The sequence below is a fragment of the Coturnix japonica genome, chromosome 7 (genome assembly GCF_001577835.2).
Source record: "Coturnix japonica isolate 7356 chromosome 7, Coturnix japonica 2.1, whole genome shotgun sequence".
In the NCBI taxonomy this organism is placed as follows: Eukaryota; Metazoa; Chordata; class Aves; order Galliformes; family Phasianidae; genus Coturnix; species Coturnix japonica.
The window spans coordinates 16,280,967-16,296,523 of NC_029522.1; the positions used below are offsets into that span (position 1 = coordinate 16,280,967).

Sequence of the window (15,557 nt, forward strand, 5' to 3'; positions counted from 1 at the left end):
CCGCTGCTGTGGGGCTGCATGCGGTCTGACAGGAGCAATCCTAACACACAGCGCGGCTGAATGCGTTAAACAGAGTGTAAAAGTTGAAGGTCCTTATTGCTCCTGGTGCTATTTTCTGTACGGTAACCTGCGCTGCTCAGCCCGCGATCCCGTTTTATTGACGAGCTGAACGCAGGCGGCGATCTTTATATTGTGCCTTTTCCCGGAATGAACGGCACATAAGCCGAATCGATGAACACTCTACGATGTATTAAAGCTTTTCTTAACGTGACACCCGTATTTATAGCACCGTTAGCATCTCCAACGTAATCGCTAATATCCGTAACACCCACTGACCGCCAACGCCCCGACGCCGTTTCCGGCAGCGGCCCCGCCCCGGAAGAGGCGCCCACGTGAGAGCTGCGGTGTCTGCTGGGCACGCGGCGCGTCCTGCAGCCTTTGGAGCCTTTGGAGCGGAGCCGCGCGGTCTGAGCCGGGCCGGGCGGTGCAGGTGGGTGTGCGGGCGGCGCGGCGGGTGGCGCCGGGCGGGGACGGCTCCGGGCGGGCGGCGGGGGCTGCGCGAGGGGAGCGGGGCCGCAGGTTGTTCCGGGCCGCGCTTCCCGCGCTGCTCGCTGCCTGTCCGTCCGGGAAGGAGGCCGGAACGCGCGGCCGGGCGGAGGGTGTCGCTGCCTGCGGCCGCCGTGCAGGATGCGGGGCAGCGCTTCCCGCGGAGGTGGCTGCGCGCTGCGCGATGCTTCTCGGCGTCCCGCGCCGCGCCCCTGCGTGCCCGCGGGTGGCGGCACGTGGCGGACGGCGCTGCCGTGGTGCCCCGCGGAACTGCAGCTGCGGAGCCGCCCGGGGCTGAACTGGCGGCGGGGAGCGGCTCGGGAGCGATCCGGCGGCTCGTCGTGCAGCGCTGCTTCTCGCATCGGAGTGTTCGGCACGAGGAATTCGTTCTTACCTCGCGCCCGTTGTGCTCTTGTGCGCTATTGCGGCAGTCCATGTGTGCGGGGTGTGGAGCGGCCTCCGGCGCTGCCCGGCTCGGCGCTGTCGTCCTGGATGCCGGGCCCAGGAGAACTTTCCTGGTTGTAAGGGTTCATCTCGGGGACTTGCCGTAGGCCTCCTTTGCTTTAGACTTCCTTACGGAATGCTTTTCCGACTTGAAGCGCTATCTACGAAGTAGGATTTGCTCTGCCCCTCTCAGCAGCGCAGCGGGGCCTCTGCAAGGCGCGCTGCGGGCGCTGTGTTCCCGGAGGGGCCCCGTAAGGGTGAGGGCCTGCTTTTCCACAACGCTGCACGTCACTTCTACCGCAGTGTTTCTTAATGGCCCCTGCGGTACCCAGTGGTAAATACAGCAGTGTCTGCGTTGATCGGATGAGGGTGTTTCTTGGGGGGTTACAAGAGCCAGGCTGCCCCCAACAGACTGGAGTTGTCTCTGAATGACAAAACCAAAGCATAACCGCTGGTTTCGCTGAGTGCTTCTCCTGTCACCCTATCACCTCAGATGCTGCCTCTGCTCACTCTTCACCTGGGCAGCACTGCTGAGGACTGAGCATCCTAAAGGAGCCCCAGGCTTATTTTAACAGTAAGAAGAGTGAGTACCATTTGGTACCACAGAACAAAACAAGAGCAGCCGAAGGGGCATGGTGGTACAGTCTGGCTGCATCCCACCCCAGAGAGTTCATAGCAGCTGCCTCTTGCCTGGCCCTTTTCTGCTGCCTTGCTGGACTCTGCTGGCTGTGAGGTGGTGGGGCACGGTTCCTGTCCTCAGTTCAGTGCAGCTGCACGTTGTACTTTTGTGCTGGGCTTCTTTAAAAACATACATTATTAAAATCCATCTTTTTAAAAATTTCTTTTCCCCTCAGAATATGCAAGACAGCAACATTTTCCACAGCTCCTAATAAGCTAGTATGTTGTCTTAAATAATTGAGCTACACTGTGAAAAGTACCTATAGGACAGTGGTTCGCTTAGAAGATTGAGAAGCGCTTAACAAAATCTGCCATGCTCTGAGAAGAGCCATAGCAATGTCACCTTGCCCAGACAGAAAGGTTTTCAAGGTCTCTTGTTCTCCCAGCTGTACCATCTACATCACTGTGTCTCCAAGACTCTGAAACAAGTTAGTGATAAAATGAATCAAGTGGAACAGTTCTTCAGTAGGTTGGCTTTCCCTGGATAAGGTGCTGCAGAGGCACACAGTGTGTGGTTAATTACTTGATCCAGGGGAAAAAGCTGAGACTATTCTGTAGGCTGACAATAATTTCAACAAAATTAGGTAACATCAAACATTTTTTTAGTGAGTCAGGTGCCAGGGACAACAGCATGGGGGAGTGTAGTGATGATGGCAGCACCTGAGTCCTCACTGAACTGATGGCGTTGCTGGAATCAGGATGGCTGTGTAGGGACATCTCTGAAGTGACTGCAACTGTAAGCTGGTAGGCTGTGGCCCAAGTTTCTGCAAAGTGCTTTATAGACAAATGAACTGTTTTACCTGTTCGTTAATTGTTCTAGTTTCCACTTGGAATTTCTGCAGTCACATTTAGAGCTGATTCACCAAAATAAAGGTGGCTTGTAGGGGCTGCAATTAAATGCAGCACTACAAGAAAGCTCTGTAGAAGTTGGTAATTAGTATTTAGTGACTGTGCTCTGATTTCAACACAGCTGGTGAAAATGGCTGAAAATGGAGATGGTGAAAACATGTCTATCTTGGAAAGCAAAATCTGCCAGCAAATTGAGGTAAGTTCAATTTATCATTTGGGACCTGAACTGAGATGTAGTTTTTGGAGACCTTAATTGGTAGGGACTTGGCTAATGTGAAGTTGTGCATCAGTAAACAATTTGTTACTGTTTGTCAGAGTTATTCTTTGCATGCAAATAGAAAAATGCATTTTAATTCAGTATGGCTTAATTTCTGGGGGAAAAATCCTGTCTGGGAATCTGTGCTGTTCAAAATATTAGCATGCTGCATAATTTGCTACTATAATCTACTTTTGGAAGTGTTACGTTGAAGCAAGAAGTAATAATATGAGAATTCCAATGAAAATAACAACTAGAATTTTGAACATTTCCATCCACTGCTGTCATCTGCCAAATGGAAAAGAGCTTTTAAAGTCTGAACATTCCAAAACAAGTCTGTCTTTTTATTTTTATTTTTTTGCAGTACTATTTTGGCAATCACAACCTACCAAGGGACAAGTTCCTAAAGGAACAGATCAAATTAGATGATGGTTGGGTGCCTTTGGAAGTAATGATCAAATTCAACAGGTAAAGCAAAGTACATCTAATCTGGATAGAAGGGTAATTTTCAGCTACTGTAATTTGTTTTGGTAGCCAAATGTGTTCTGCACAAGCATTTCTTCTTGCTGTTTTAATATTTGGCTTCAGCTTTGCCCTGTGTATTTTTCATAACCTGTCTCTCCTTACTCAATAGGTTAAGTCGCCTTTCAAAAGATTTTGGTGTTATAGTAGAAGCACTGAGAAAATCCAAGACGGGTCTAATGGAAATAAATGAAGACAAAACTAAAATCAGAAGATCTCCAAACAAACCCCTTCCTGAAGTAAATGACCAATACAAGGCTGCAATTAAAAACAGATCTGTATATGTTGTAAGTAAGCTTCTTCCTTTGCTCTGAGCTATTGTCTGGCTTTGACTGAAAAGCATCTAACCAAAGTCAACTTGATTTATCTCACATTAGATAGTTGGGGGGTTATTTCTCATGAGGTATTACACTTTGTTGCATACAATTGAAGCTTTGTGCTGTTTCACAGAAAGGCTTTCCAGCAGATGCTACTCTCGATGATATCAAAGAATGGCTGGAGGATAAAGGTCCGGTTGAAAACATACAAATGAGGAGAACGCTGCAGAAAACATTTAAGGTAGCTCTTGTAATGAACAATTAGACCTGGGGCAGGGATGCTTAGTAAGTACATTTTGTTAAATTGTTCTAAAATCGAATCTATCTTACTCAACAGGGGTCAATATTTGCAGTTTTTGATAGTGTTGAATCTGCCAAGAAGTTCACAGAAATCCCCAACCAAAAGTACAAAGACACAGAGCTGATAGTGCTTTTCAAGTAAGTCCACTAACCTGATGCATGAGCAAATAAGAGTGGTCAAGGGTGGGCTGAAGTTTCTATACTGCTTTACAGGTATCAATAGCACAGATCTTTGGAGATGAGCATTTTGACTGCTAAAGAAAGTAGTAGCCAATTAACAGTTGAGACTGTCATAATTACAGTGGAATAATTGGAGTAGTATTAACCAAATTTACATTCTATTGAAGGGAAGAGTACTGTATAAAGAAGAGTGAAGAAAGGAAACAAAACAAAGTAGAGGCCAAAGCAAGAGCTAAACAGTAAGTCCTTATCAGCAGAAATGCCTGGTTTTGATCATCTGGCCAGAAGAGGACCACCTCTTAACTAATCTTAACTTCTCTACAGGGAAAAAGAAGAAAAACAGAAACAAGCACAAGATGCTGAGATGGTATGAATTTCTTATCTGTCTATACTTGAAAACTTTCATGGAATTCCAATAACAATCCTGTTGCAGCTGCACATTGTAAAGCTAAGGTGGGGGATATTCACACCTTTAAATTCTATAATAGATCACTTTCTTAAAAGCTGAAGTGACTTTCACAACTAACTTGCAGCAAGAACTCCTTCTGTCATGGTATTGCATCTTATTTTCAAGAGGCTGATTTTGCTTAAAGGAGCATATCCTGGATTTGAATTAGTAGGTATGTTTACCTGTTCAGACAGGATCCTAAGTGCACCAATTAGATGATCATTTTCTTCCATTTTCTTCTCTTACTTAGAGACAACTTGTAGGGATATTATCTGTTACATGTTTTCAACCTGAGTTCAGCCCTCAGAACTGTTTTAAAGTTCCAAGAGCATAAATATCTTATGGAAAGGACTCCCAACTTACACATAAATGCATCAGTAAGTAAAGAAAAAGAAAGTGTTTTTAAAACAGTCTGAGTGGAACTATATAAGACTTGGACATCAGCATAAATAAGTAGCAAGGATGCTTTGCTTACTAGTGGTATTAAGAAGGCTGACTTCAGTTGCTTATTTATTGTCAGCATGTTTTAATATTACTATAGAGGGATGGAAAAAAATATGCAAAGCTTGGCTTTTCAGTAAAACTTTTTTTTTTTTTTTCCTTAAGAAATCTCTAGAAGAAAAGACGGGGTGTTTTTTGAAGTTTTCTGGTGATCTAGATGATCAAACATGCAGAGAAGATCTCCATGCGGTGTTTTCAGATCACGGAGAAATCAAATGGATACACTTTGTAAGAGGTGCAAAGGAGGTCAGTATAACTTTGGGCACAGAGTGAAGATCTTCATATTAGTTTGAAACTGAAGCATTAAATGCATATGCTTTTATATCAAGTACTTTTTTTTTTTCCCCTCTTTGACTTGTGCAACTGCAGAATATTTAGAGAATCAAATCATTCACTTAAATTCTTTCAAAAGCATAAGTAGAGATTTCAGCCTCTTCAGCTGATGAGTTGTAGCCTGGGAGTGAAAGCATTTGTTATAACTGCTTGAGGGTTTTGCTTCAGTCTAGATATTTCACGCCATGCAAACACTGAACTTGCTGAGGTACCCAGCAGGACATGCTTGTCACTCGAGTTGAGTGTTTTCATGATAAAATTCAAATGTGAATGCTATTTTTTCTTTTTAAGGGGATCATCCTATTTAAGGATGCTGCAAAAGAAGCTCTGGAAAAAGCTAAGGAAGCACATAATGGAAACTTACAGCTTCGGAACAAAGATGTTACTTGGGAATTGCTAGAAGGAGATGCAGAGAAAGAAGCTCTGAAAAAAATACTAGAAGATCAGCAGGAATTGCTGAAACAGAAAGGAAAAGGTCCTCTCTGACTGGTTGAAGCATTTACCTTTTTCTAGGAGTGGTGTTATGTATTCACAATTTTATTTTCACAAAATAATCACTAACTGTACTACTGTAAAGCAGTATTTTAAGCTTATTAATTAAAAGACAAACGATACCAAGTTTCTGTCATCTTATCCCAACAGGACGCAAACTTAAAGGAAGAGGGGGGAAGATACCTCAAGGTGCACACAAAGGGAAGGTACAGTTTCAGGGCAAGAAAATAAAGTTTGACAATGAGGAAGAAGGTGAAGATGATACTAAAACAGGTATACTGCTCTGCATGGGATGCACCTTCTTTATTGCAAGGGGCTACTTAATGGGCAATTTTTTGTTCTCCAAATTTTTTTCTGGTTTGGCCCTATACTGTAGTATTTCAGTTGTTACTACTAAAGTAACTGTCAGGGTCCTCTGCTCAACTGTTTTCAAAAGTTAAAACTGTCCAAAACACATTAAAAAAAAAAAAAAAAAAAAAGTATTAAAACATTTACTGGATGCTGAGGTTGCACTGCAAGACTATTCAAGGCATTTGGCACTGAGGACCATTGGTTATCAACTGCTGCCATCCTCCCCATCCCCACCCCAGCACCTTGAGGTGTATCAAGTCCAGAAGTTCTGGATAGTGGTATGTGGCTCAGAGAAGATGAACAGCTAAGTTTTTTTGTTGTTTAGATGTGATCTGCTTTAAAAAGGAAGAACAACAAAACACAGACATTCAACCCTGCACGTCTTAGATTTGATTGAATCATCTTTTTACCTTCCCTACTGCTGGAACTTTATAGGTGTTGTGATTTAACTTTGCAGGCAGCTAAGCACCACACAGCAGTTTGCTAATTCCCGCTTCCACTGCGGGATGCAGGAAGGAATTTGGGGGGGCAGAGAGGCACAACTTGATTGAAATTTAAAAATAAAGAAGTTATTTACTGAGACAGAAAATAGTAATGATAACAATATGTACATATTTACAAAACAAGTGATATGGAATATGCTTGCTCGCCACCTGTGGCCTGATGCCCAGCCAATCCCTGAGCATCCCTTTGGATAGTTTAGGTCAGCTGTTCTGGTTCTGTACCCTCCCAGCTCCCGTACTGCTCCAGCCCCCTCACTGGCAGGGCATTACAAGAAGCTGAGATGACCTTGGCTCTATGCAGCGCTGCTCAACAGCAACTAAAATGTGTTATAAACATTGTTCTCCTAAAGCCAAAACAGATTCATAGCGGATGCTATCAATGTAATCAATTCTGTCCTAGATGAAACCAGGGCAACAAGGAATTCTTTCAGTATTTCAGGATAGGTAGAAATTCAAAGACATAATAAACAAACCACATACCAATCTAGGACTAATGCTTGGGCAAACATGGTATGAATGTTTAAGAGTAACTTTAAGTTGGTTTTTTTTTTTTGTTTTTTTTTTTTTGGAAGATTAAGGGTAATGGAAAGGCTTTCCTTTACCGTAAATGACTGTATATTCAATTTTGCAGAAACAGCAAGTCCTAAGAAGAGACCACTAGAAGAAACAGAAAAAGAAGAATCCGCACCAAAGCAACTGAAAACAGAAAATGGAGATGGAGCTCAGTAATACTAAAGTAAAAATACCATTGTTTTTATTAGTTCATTTTAAATAGGTTTTAAAGACATGCTTCAGTTCAGGAGTTTCTGGTAGAAAATCTAATGAAATCCACTTCAATGTCAACCTGTAATGAGAAGAGACCTTCATTTCATTGGGTTACAACTTTTTGTTGTTAAAGCAGCATGCTTATTCTTAAGATGCCACTCTGGAAAACTCTTTTGTATGTATAGTTTTGTTTATACTGTCAATGCAGTCAAATTCTCTGGTATCTCATTCAAATGTAAAAGGTTCCTGACTTCATAACCTCAAAGTGATATTACATAGTAGCTACCAATAAATTCAGAACTGAAAACTGCTCATTACTGGCCCCTCTGTTCAACTGCTTAGTATTAATGGCAATGGAACTTAATTCTGTCATAAGAAACTCTTCTCAAATGCTATGAATCATCCAGTAGATATGACCCTAGAACTTAGGTTCTTGCAGTGGAATTCAGTTGCCCTAATACAACCCACCTTCTTTTCAGTTATCTTAGGTTTTATACTTACTGATTTCTTCTTATGGAACTTGTATGATGCTGGTAGGTCATATCTAAGTTCTGTGAACAGTATGAAAAAAATGACACTGTACTTAAAATAATCACTGTAGAGTGAAATTGTTGTAAGTTTATTAAGTTACACTTTACATCTACGTTCTGTTTTTTTTTTCTTACCCACCTCTGAGCCTTGACTGGATAATGCTTGACTTTTATGCTAGATTTCTTCACTAATTAGAACTGAAAATTTAGACTGCCTATATCTGACATAAGCGGACAGCTGAGAAGCAACAGTGCATCTTAAGCACTCGTGCAACTTCCATGTCTTAAGTAAGTTGTATGACTATAAACCACATAGCTGATGATACTTAAGAAGCAGGAAGATAATTGAACTGCCCAACATACATGATTGACTGCAATGGCAGGATGCTTTCTCATTTAAGAACTGACCTTTGGTTTTGTTATTCCTTATGAAGTAGGAAGACAAAAGCTAGTCCAGGAAGAAATCAAATTCTGAACAAAATATGTATTTTTCTGAGTTTTATTGAGTGCCTACTTGTGTTCTAGGCAGATAGCAAGAGTTTTTTCTTTCTTTTTTTTTTTTTTTTTTTCTAATAAAAGGTTAAAAAACACTTGTGTCATTTTTAGTCTGAAATCATACATGAATTTCCCTCTAGATGTTAAGTTTGTATCATCTTACAGCTGTTAGCTCCCAAGAAAATATTTCTAATAAGAAATTAATCTTACCTGCTATGACTTCCATCTTCACTTCCCATTCATCTGCTTTCTTTTGAACATGCTGCAGTATTAAACAGAGCTGCCTTTAAAGGCTGGTTTTTACAGAGTTCTATGAATATCAACGCACCTGTATGAATTTAGGAAGTCTCCGATGCCTCTGTTTCTCAACCTAAAAGGTTAGACCTACTTATCTCCACATATGCAAAACCACAGGTATTCTTTGATATCAGAATTCACCCAAGACGGGCACAAACCATTGAAATGTGAACAAATCAATGAAGCTAAAGACAACGTGACAAATTAGCAGCTACTTCATTGTTTATTGAATGCTCACCCTACTAACAGGAAGGACCTACCTGCCGTGTTGAAGTCTTGTGAAGGGAATAGACAGCTGTTTTTGCCATTTGTAAAGCGGTTTTCAGAAAGATCATATCCATCCCTAAAAGAGTGCTGAAATCAGAATTGCTATGTGCAAGCTTAAATAAAAGAATTTAAAGAACTGCCTCATGCTTCAATTTTTCTGAAGCAATACAATAGCTATTTGAGAAACAACAGTGAGTACGTTACAGAAAGTATTTCTGCAACTTTGCAGAAACTGCTTCCAATAAAAATGGGATATGAAATAGTGGTGTGTGATTGAAACACAGTGAATTTTAGCTGTAGCACTGGACCTCTACTTAGAAAACTGATTTCAGGTCAGCAAAACATTGTCCCACATTGCAACAGAGAAATTTCATTAAAATGATCTCCCCTGATACTTTGTTCCTAATTGCATCTGACTGACTTTCAGAATTACAAACCTTTATTATGTTTGGTACCAAAAGGAGGGTTCATGATAACCGTGTCAAAAGTCTCTGACATGCTGTCTGGTAAAGAGGAGACATCACACTGAACCACATCGACATTTGTGAGCTCAAAGTCTTCCAGGTTGCTGTTGAATATTTCCAATGCTTCTGCATCTATGTCAAACCCCACACACAACCTGTTTTTAAACCAAAACAAAAACAACCACGTTAGTCTGTAAAATAAGAAACTGTTCAAATTCTACAGCAAAGATTTGGAAAGGAGTGGCATGAACTTTTTTTAACTCAGAGAGACACGCAATTACATTACAAATTCAGTGCTTATAGAAATGAGAGTAGCTGTTGTTTTTTCCAGTTATCTTTTATAAGATTTGTGAAAGAAGTTCTGTGTATTCATTCAGAGCTACAGGAGAAAACAAATGTTATTGTTTCTTTCACGGCAACTGTCCATCTCTCCCACTGTTTGAGAAGTTACTGACCATGTTAAATAGCACAGATATGCACCAGATGAGGTACCTAAGATTAGTTCAGCACTGCTTTGTTCTGATTTCACTTTCTCCTGTTCCACACTAGGAAAAAAAGACCAGAACTTAGTATTGAAATACTCACCCTGCTCCCAACATTGCACTTCCAATGCTCAGCATGCCACAGCCACATCCTAAGTCTGCAACTGTTTTGTTTTCAATATCATCAAAAGTATTGTGAATTGTGTACAGCATACATGCTGATGGGAGAAAGAAACACCATCAGTAATTCCAAATATACATGCAATTAATCAACAGAAATTACTTTCTTCTGTCTTCAGAAGCAGTAAATGGGACATACTATGGGAGCACGGTGTGAGCCTTACCTGCGATGTGGGGTCTCGTCGGGTACTGCTCAAGGAGCACTTTTGGACTTTCAAAGGTATCAACCTGCTGCAGGCAGCTTTCCAGTTCTTTGAGCTTTAATTTCTTCATGTTTCCAGTGGGACTCGATCCTCACGTGTCCCGTCCCACCCTCCTATGATTGTAACTAAGAAGAAAAAAGCTGCTATCAGCTGCAGTAAACAAAGCATCGCCTTATTGAGCGGTTCTACCCTTAAAGCCCCCCCGCCCCCTGCAGCAGCTGTCAGGTGACAGCCGGGACCCTGCGGGCGGACAACGCGGGGCCGGACAGCGCCGGGCGACCCCCAACTCCCTCCCCTCTCCGGGACCGGGCTCCCGACACGTGCCGCCCACCTCAGCTCCGGGCTCCGTTCCCAGCGCCGGGCACCCAGCGCCGAGCCCCGGCCCCTCTCCTGCCCGTCCGGCGAACTCGCGGCCTACAGGTACGGCCGTGCCCCCTCCCCGGCTCTCCCGTTCGCGGGGCCGCCCCGAGGAAGCCCGTGCCCGGAGGGGCGGGCCGCGCACCTGCGCGCTGCCGGGACCGCGTCAGGCAGGAAAGGCAGAGGAAGAGGAGGGGCGGATGCCAAGGGAGGGGAGAGGCGTCCCGGCGCCCGTGCTGCGGTATCGCGAGAGGGAGGCGCCGCCGGGAGGAGGGGAGGAAAGGAAAGGAGAAGAGGGCGGCGAAGGGAGCACCGGAGCCGGGAACCCGGCGCGGCCGTAACGGCCCCTCGGTTCCGCATCATGGCGGGGACCGGTGCCAGCGGCCGGGATAAGCGAACGACGGCGACGCGTCTGAAAGCGGAACTGGGCGGCGAGAACGGCGCGGCGGCGGCCGGCGAGTTACGGGCTCTGCTCGAGAGGGTGCTGGCCCCGGCCGCGGGCTCGGGCGGCAGCGAGGCGGCCGGCGAGGCGCTGGAGTGGTGCCGCTGCCTGCTGTCGGGCGGGGAGCCCTGGGACGGCTTCGTGCAAGCCGTGCGGGCCTACGACCCGGCCACGCTGTGCGGCCTGGTGTGGACGGCCAACTTCGTGGCCTACCGCTGCCGGACCTGCGGGATCTCGCCCTGCATGAGCCTGTGCGCGGAGTGCTTCCACCAGGGCGAACACGCCGGGCACGACTACAACATGTTCCGGAGCCAGGCTGGAGGCGCCTGTGACTGCGGCGACAGCAACGTCATGCGGGAGGCCGGGTGAGCGGCGGGCGGGCACCTGCGGGAGCGGCGGGCGGCCCCCTCCTGCGGGCCGGGGCGGCGGGTGGGCACCTGCTGCCGCCGGGCTTCCGCGCCGTGCGAGCGGCGGCCTTGGCCCGGGCCGGGCCCTATCGCTGGTTGGGGCGCCGGGGAGGGCCGCGCTCGGTGGCCTTGCTTTGAGGGGCGGCCTTTGGGGCAACGCTGGGGCAGGAGCTGCCGCGGCCGGCTTCGTCTAACTCCGGTGAGCCCGGGGTGGGCCCGGGCAGCGCTGCGCTTCACCTGGGCGCACGGCGGAGACGGGCGGGTCGGGGTGTGGGAGCCGTTTTCGGGTGTTCTCCCGACCCGCGGGTGGCATTGCCTCCCCTTGGCGGCTCCCAGCTTTAACGAGGGAGCTCGGTACCGCTGGGGAGGGTGCGGTACGGCAGGGTTCAGGGAAGTGAGGCGTCCCCAGCGCCCTGTCAGCGAGCAGACCTGCTGTGGGCAGGACAGTGCCAGGCATAACAAGAAGACTTAGGTATCTTGCAGTATCTGCCTTTGTTCTCATTGTACTCGGTGGGAAGAAGACAGATCAGCCGACCTGCTGTTGGGTTGGGTGGTACCTGGTTGGTACATCTCACACCCAGCTGTCTGTTTGGAGCTCACTGTGTTCCTGCTAGTTCACTGGGGGTCACGGGTTTGCCAGAAGGCAGCTTGGAATACCTGAGCTGGGCTTCTGACCAGTCACTGTAGAGCTGTCTGGGTTGCCTTAGCCTTGCTGGCATGGTGCGCTTCTAGATCTATCTCCTCCCCGTAAATCCTTCCTTGTGGCGGTAGCAGGAAAAGCTATAGAAGTGTGGAAATATGGAAATGCTTTCCTTAGTTTCCATGTTTTTAATGTCTCATGTTTTTATGTGTATGTTTTTACTTAGAGATTATATTTTTGGTTCTGTCTCTCGGTGTCTGTGGTGATGGTTCTCCTGCTGTAGGCCTTGAAGTGCTTTTTCTTTGTTTCTTGTAATGTATTTTTGCCCCCACCTCCCCATTCTTGTTAACCTTCTGCCTTTACCATTTCTTCATCCTTCTTCTCTTATGGAGCCTCTTCCGCTTGAGGACTCCCTCCAATGGAAGAGATTTTTTTTTTTCCTTTTGTTTTTATAGGTCTTAATGGGCTAAAACCAATTAAAGGGCCACTCCTGAAGTGATTCTTTTTTTGTTCAGCTTCTGCTTTTTCCTCTTTCTTCAGCATCAGTGAAGTAACAAAGTCCCCTTGATCTTGAGAGGACAGAAATACATGTCACTTCTTCCAGTGCAGGCTAGATTGAGGGCTCCTCATAGCATTAGGATTTTAAAAGAGCATGGATAAATTGAACTACTTCAGACAGACATTAAAATGATTTCCAGTATTCCTCTCATCTTCGAGTTTATGGCTTCAGTGACTGTCTTTTCCTATTTTAAACAGTTTTCTTCTTGAAGAAAGCTGATTTAATAAAGAAGTTAAATTGATCAATTTGCACTGTAAACTGATGCAAACCCTCGGGGCATTTCTCTTATGCTTATTCTAGTTATTACTTTAATAGTGCAATTCAGGAGTAAATTGTCTGGCATAAGCTAGGTCTCATCACAGGGTTTAGCCTTTCCTGCTGCAGGATTTCATGGTCTTGGTCTAGGAGCAACATTCTTGGCTTAGCAGTGTTGTCCAGCCCTAGGCATACAAAACAAAACCTGCTGGTGTGTGGGAAACCTGCCTGTCATGTGGGGTAGTTAAATTTAAACCAATGTAAAAACATGAACAAGTGCAAACATACTTGTGCACATACACACAAACACCCAGCTTTACCTGTTGACTTGAATTACTTCAACACAGCATGTTTAGATAAATTGCTCTACCTTGTGTGTACCGATCAGCTGCACAATGGCAAAGGTAATGCTTTACACGTGACTTGAGAGGCTTTCATTGTCGATTCAGGAAACAGGAGTGTGACTAGCCTGGTGTAACCTTGCCCACCCCAACCAGGGTTCCTATTAATAGCAGAGAAATCTAATGTGGAACCTTCTTGCAAACTCAGTAGGCAGATGGTAGGTACAATTCTTTGTAGGTACTGTAAATGAGCCTATAGTAGCAGTAGTTTGTTTCTTGTGATTACTGTTAACCGGTCCATGTGTTTAATGTTGGTTGTTGGTTGTTTTTTTTTTTTGTTTGTTTTTGTTTTTTGTTTTTTTTTTCCCATTTGAAAAATAGTTTTAATGCAGTGTTACCTAACAGATCTGCTGTATAGGAGATCCCTCCAGCTCACCATCTGGAGTATCTATTTGTTTTCTATAGAGGTGGCTTTGTCTGCAACATGAGGATAGGTATGTTTGTTAATCTTTTGACACTAATCAAAACTGCAATTTTTGAGGTGAATATTAGGTTTTTTTGGTATCTGATGTCTTTTTATGTAGAAGTCAGGATATACTGTGATAGCTGCCTGCTAATTTGGTTTAGTTATCTTGCGCATTTCTCAGTTATTTTAGAAAAACCAGATTGTCATGCTCTCAAACCTTGTGATTCTCATGTAGGGCTTAGTGACTTTGGTGGTTAAATTAACTTCAGTTGATCTAATCTACTGGGAGGTAATTCAGACTTTAGAAAATAACTGAGTTTATAAATGTCAAGGATGTAGCTGCTTGTCCAAGTACAAAAAGCACTCGCTTTAACAAAGTTTTCTAGATTTTCAGCATTACTGATATATCAGTGGGTGAAAATAATTTGTAGTCCTCTCCGGTGTGGTGCTGAGCCTTAGACAGATGAAATTTGCAGCTCTGTTGGAGATACTCAATAATGTTTTGGAGGCAATTCTTCAGCTGTGAAGTGTTGATGGTAGACATGCTCGTAGTTCAGCAGATGGGCTCATTTGTTTCGAACAAACATGCAGTTCTACAGGAGGAAATTCAGACTGGAATATTTCTTGGTTGGTGGATGGTCTTGTTTAAGAAAGAAACTTTGTAGTTTATAAAAACAAGCTTGAAGGAAGCAATATGCCATGTGGTTATAATAAGAGTAAAACTGATCAGTGATGTGTTATTGATGAGTTCTGTCTTGCTTTTGTGGTTATCTTGTTCTGATTCCCCTTTCCGTCTGTAGGTAATAACCTGATATACCAGAGCCTCTACTCTTTGGCTGTTTTGTTCCCCCGTGTCCTGTTTCTGAGTATGCCTCGCTGTGTGTTGGCTTATTTGTTAAATTAATCATGTGGGAAGCAGATGTTTTAGTGCTGCATTGTAGTACGAAGAGAATAATATCTCCATCAAAAGTTGCATATCCTGAAAGGCAAAGAGCCAGGTTAAGAATTTCATTAAACAGGCTTTTGCATTGATGTTTGCAGTGTATTTGATGGTAGTTATGGCAACTGGTGGCTCTATTGACATAGAACATTGCCTTCTCTTATGACTTATTAAAAAAGCCTAAGAAATTATCAGTCTCTACATGCGACAGTGGGCCATTTCTTTATTAGTAGGCTTGTGTGAAGTAAAAAATAATAACAAAAATTTAGTTATGAACAAGGTGACTGATAAAGGTTAATGCTATATGTTGTATGTCCAGCAGCACCTTCATGTAACTAGCTGTAGGTGTTCTGCAGCCTTGTCTCTCATTATCCATACTTTTCCTTTTAGCTCTGCTGTCTGAGAGGGCACAGCACTGTAGGCTTTGGAGATCCCATCTGATTTGCACGCTAGGTCAGATCCATCTTTATGTCTGTGGTCATCTGTTGGGTCTACTGTCATCCCGCACAAAGAGACTGGAGAATTCTGCTTCTAATGAGTATGAGAAGTATGCTCACAGTTTTCAACCTGCTGATTTCTCCTGGTTTTATTTAGTTTGAATTGGCTCTATGGGCTTTTTTCAGGACATAAGTGTTTGCACCCAGGAAGCACTCAGTAGTTTCAGATACATTTAAATTATCAGCAGATACATAGTATCGATAACCTTTACAACTTCATCCCCACATTTTTCTTTCCCTCTTTAAAATT

The 15,557-nt window shown here is 44.3% G+C and overlaps 3 protein-coding genes across 9 annotated transcripts in view; 2 read left to right on the forward strand and 1 right to left on the reverse strand.

Moving 5' to 3' along the window:
* The first annotated feature begins 379 nt into the window (after positions 1 to 379).
* On the forward strand, positions 380 to 7,799 carry SSB (small RNA binding exonuclease protection factor La). The gene is made up of 12 exons (XM_015868476.2): positions 380 to 490; positions 2,639 to 2,713; positions 3,138 to 3,241; positions 3,408 to 3,582; positions 3,746 to 3,853; positions 3,950 to 4,050; positions 4,260 to 4,331; positions 4,417 to 4,459; positions 5,147 to 5,287; positions 5,666 to 5,849; positions 6,017 to 6,139; positions 7,352 to 7,799. Exons 2-12 carry the CDS (start codon positions 2,648 to 2,650, stop codon positions 7,447 to 7,449), a joined length of 1,215 nt encoding a protein of 404 aa, XP_015723962.1. The 5' UTR covers positions 380 to 490; positions 2,639 to 2,647; the 3' UTR covers positions 7,450 to 7,799.
* On the reverse strand, positions 7,453 to 10,996 carry METTL5 (methyltransferase like 5). Of its 3 annotated transcripts, XM_015868485.2 has the most exons (8): positions 10,735 to 10,899; positions 10,365 to 10,528; positions 10,124 to 10,238; positions 9,512 to 9,693; positions 9,068 to 9,150; positions 8,721 to 8,772; positions 7,987 to 8,036; positions 7,453 to 7,564 (listed from the first exon to the last, which is right to left on the reverse strand). In XM_015868485.2, the coding sequence occupies exons 2-8, from the start codon at positions 10,471 to 10,473 to the stop codon at positions 7,517 to 7,519; spliced, it is 639 nt and encodes a 212-aa protein (XP_015723971.1). In that variant the 5' UTR covers positions 10,474 to 10,528; positions 10,735 to 10,899; the 3' UTR covers positions 7,453 to 7,516. The 3 variants fall into 3 exon arrangements, with proteins under 3 accessions (XP_015723971.1, XP_015723970.1, XP_015723969.1); XM_015868484.1 differs by lacking the exon at positions 10,735 to 10,899 and adding an exon at positions 10,906 to 10,996 and having other exon boundaries at positions 7,453 to 8,036; XM_015868483.2 differs by having other exon boundaries at positions 7,453 to 8,036.
* Positions 10,997 to 10,999: 3 nt separating this feature from the next.
* UBR3 (ubiquitin protein ligase E3 component n-recognin 3) overlaps positions 11,000 to 15,557 on the forward strand; it is an 85,362-nt gene continuing 80,804 nt past the window's right edge. For 3 of the 5 annotated variants that reach the window (XM_015868469.2, XM_015868471.2, XM_015868472.2), the window contains exon 1: positions 11,005 to 11,567. In XM_015868469.2, coding sequence (XP_015723955.1) covers positions 11,122 to 11,567 — 446 coding nt within the window. In that variant the 5' untranslated portion in view covers positions 11,005 to 11,121. Of the gene's footprint in view, positions 11,568 to 15,557 lie in introns of all 5 variants that reach the window. The other 2 variants (XM_015868467.2, XM_015868468.2) reach the window with 2 other exon arrangements.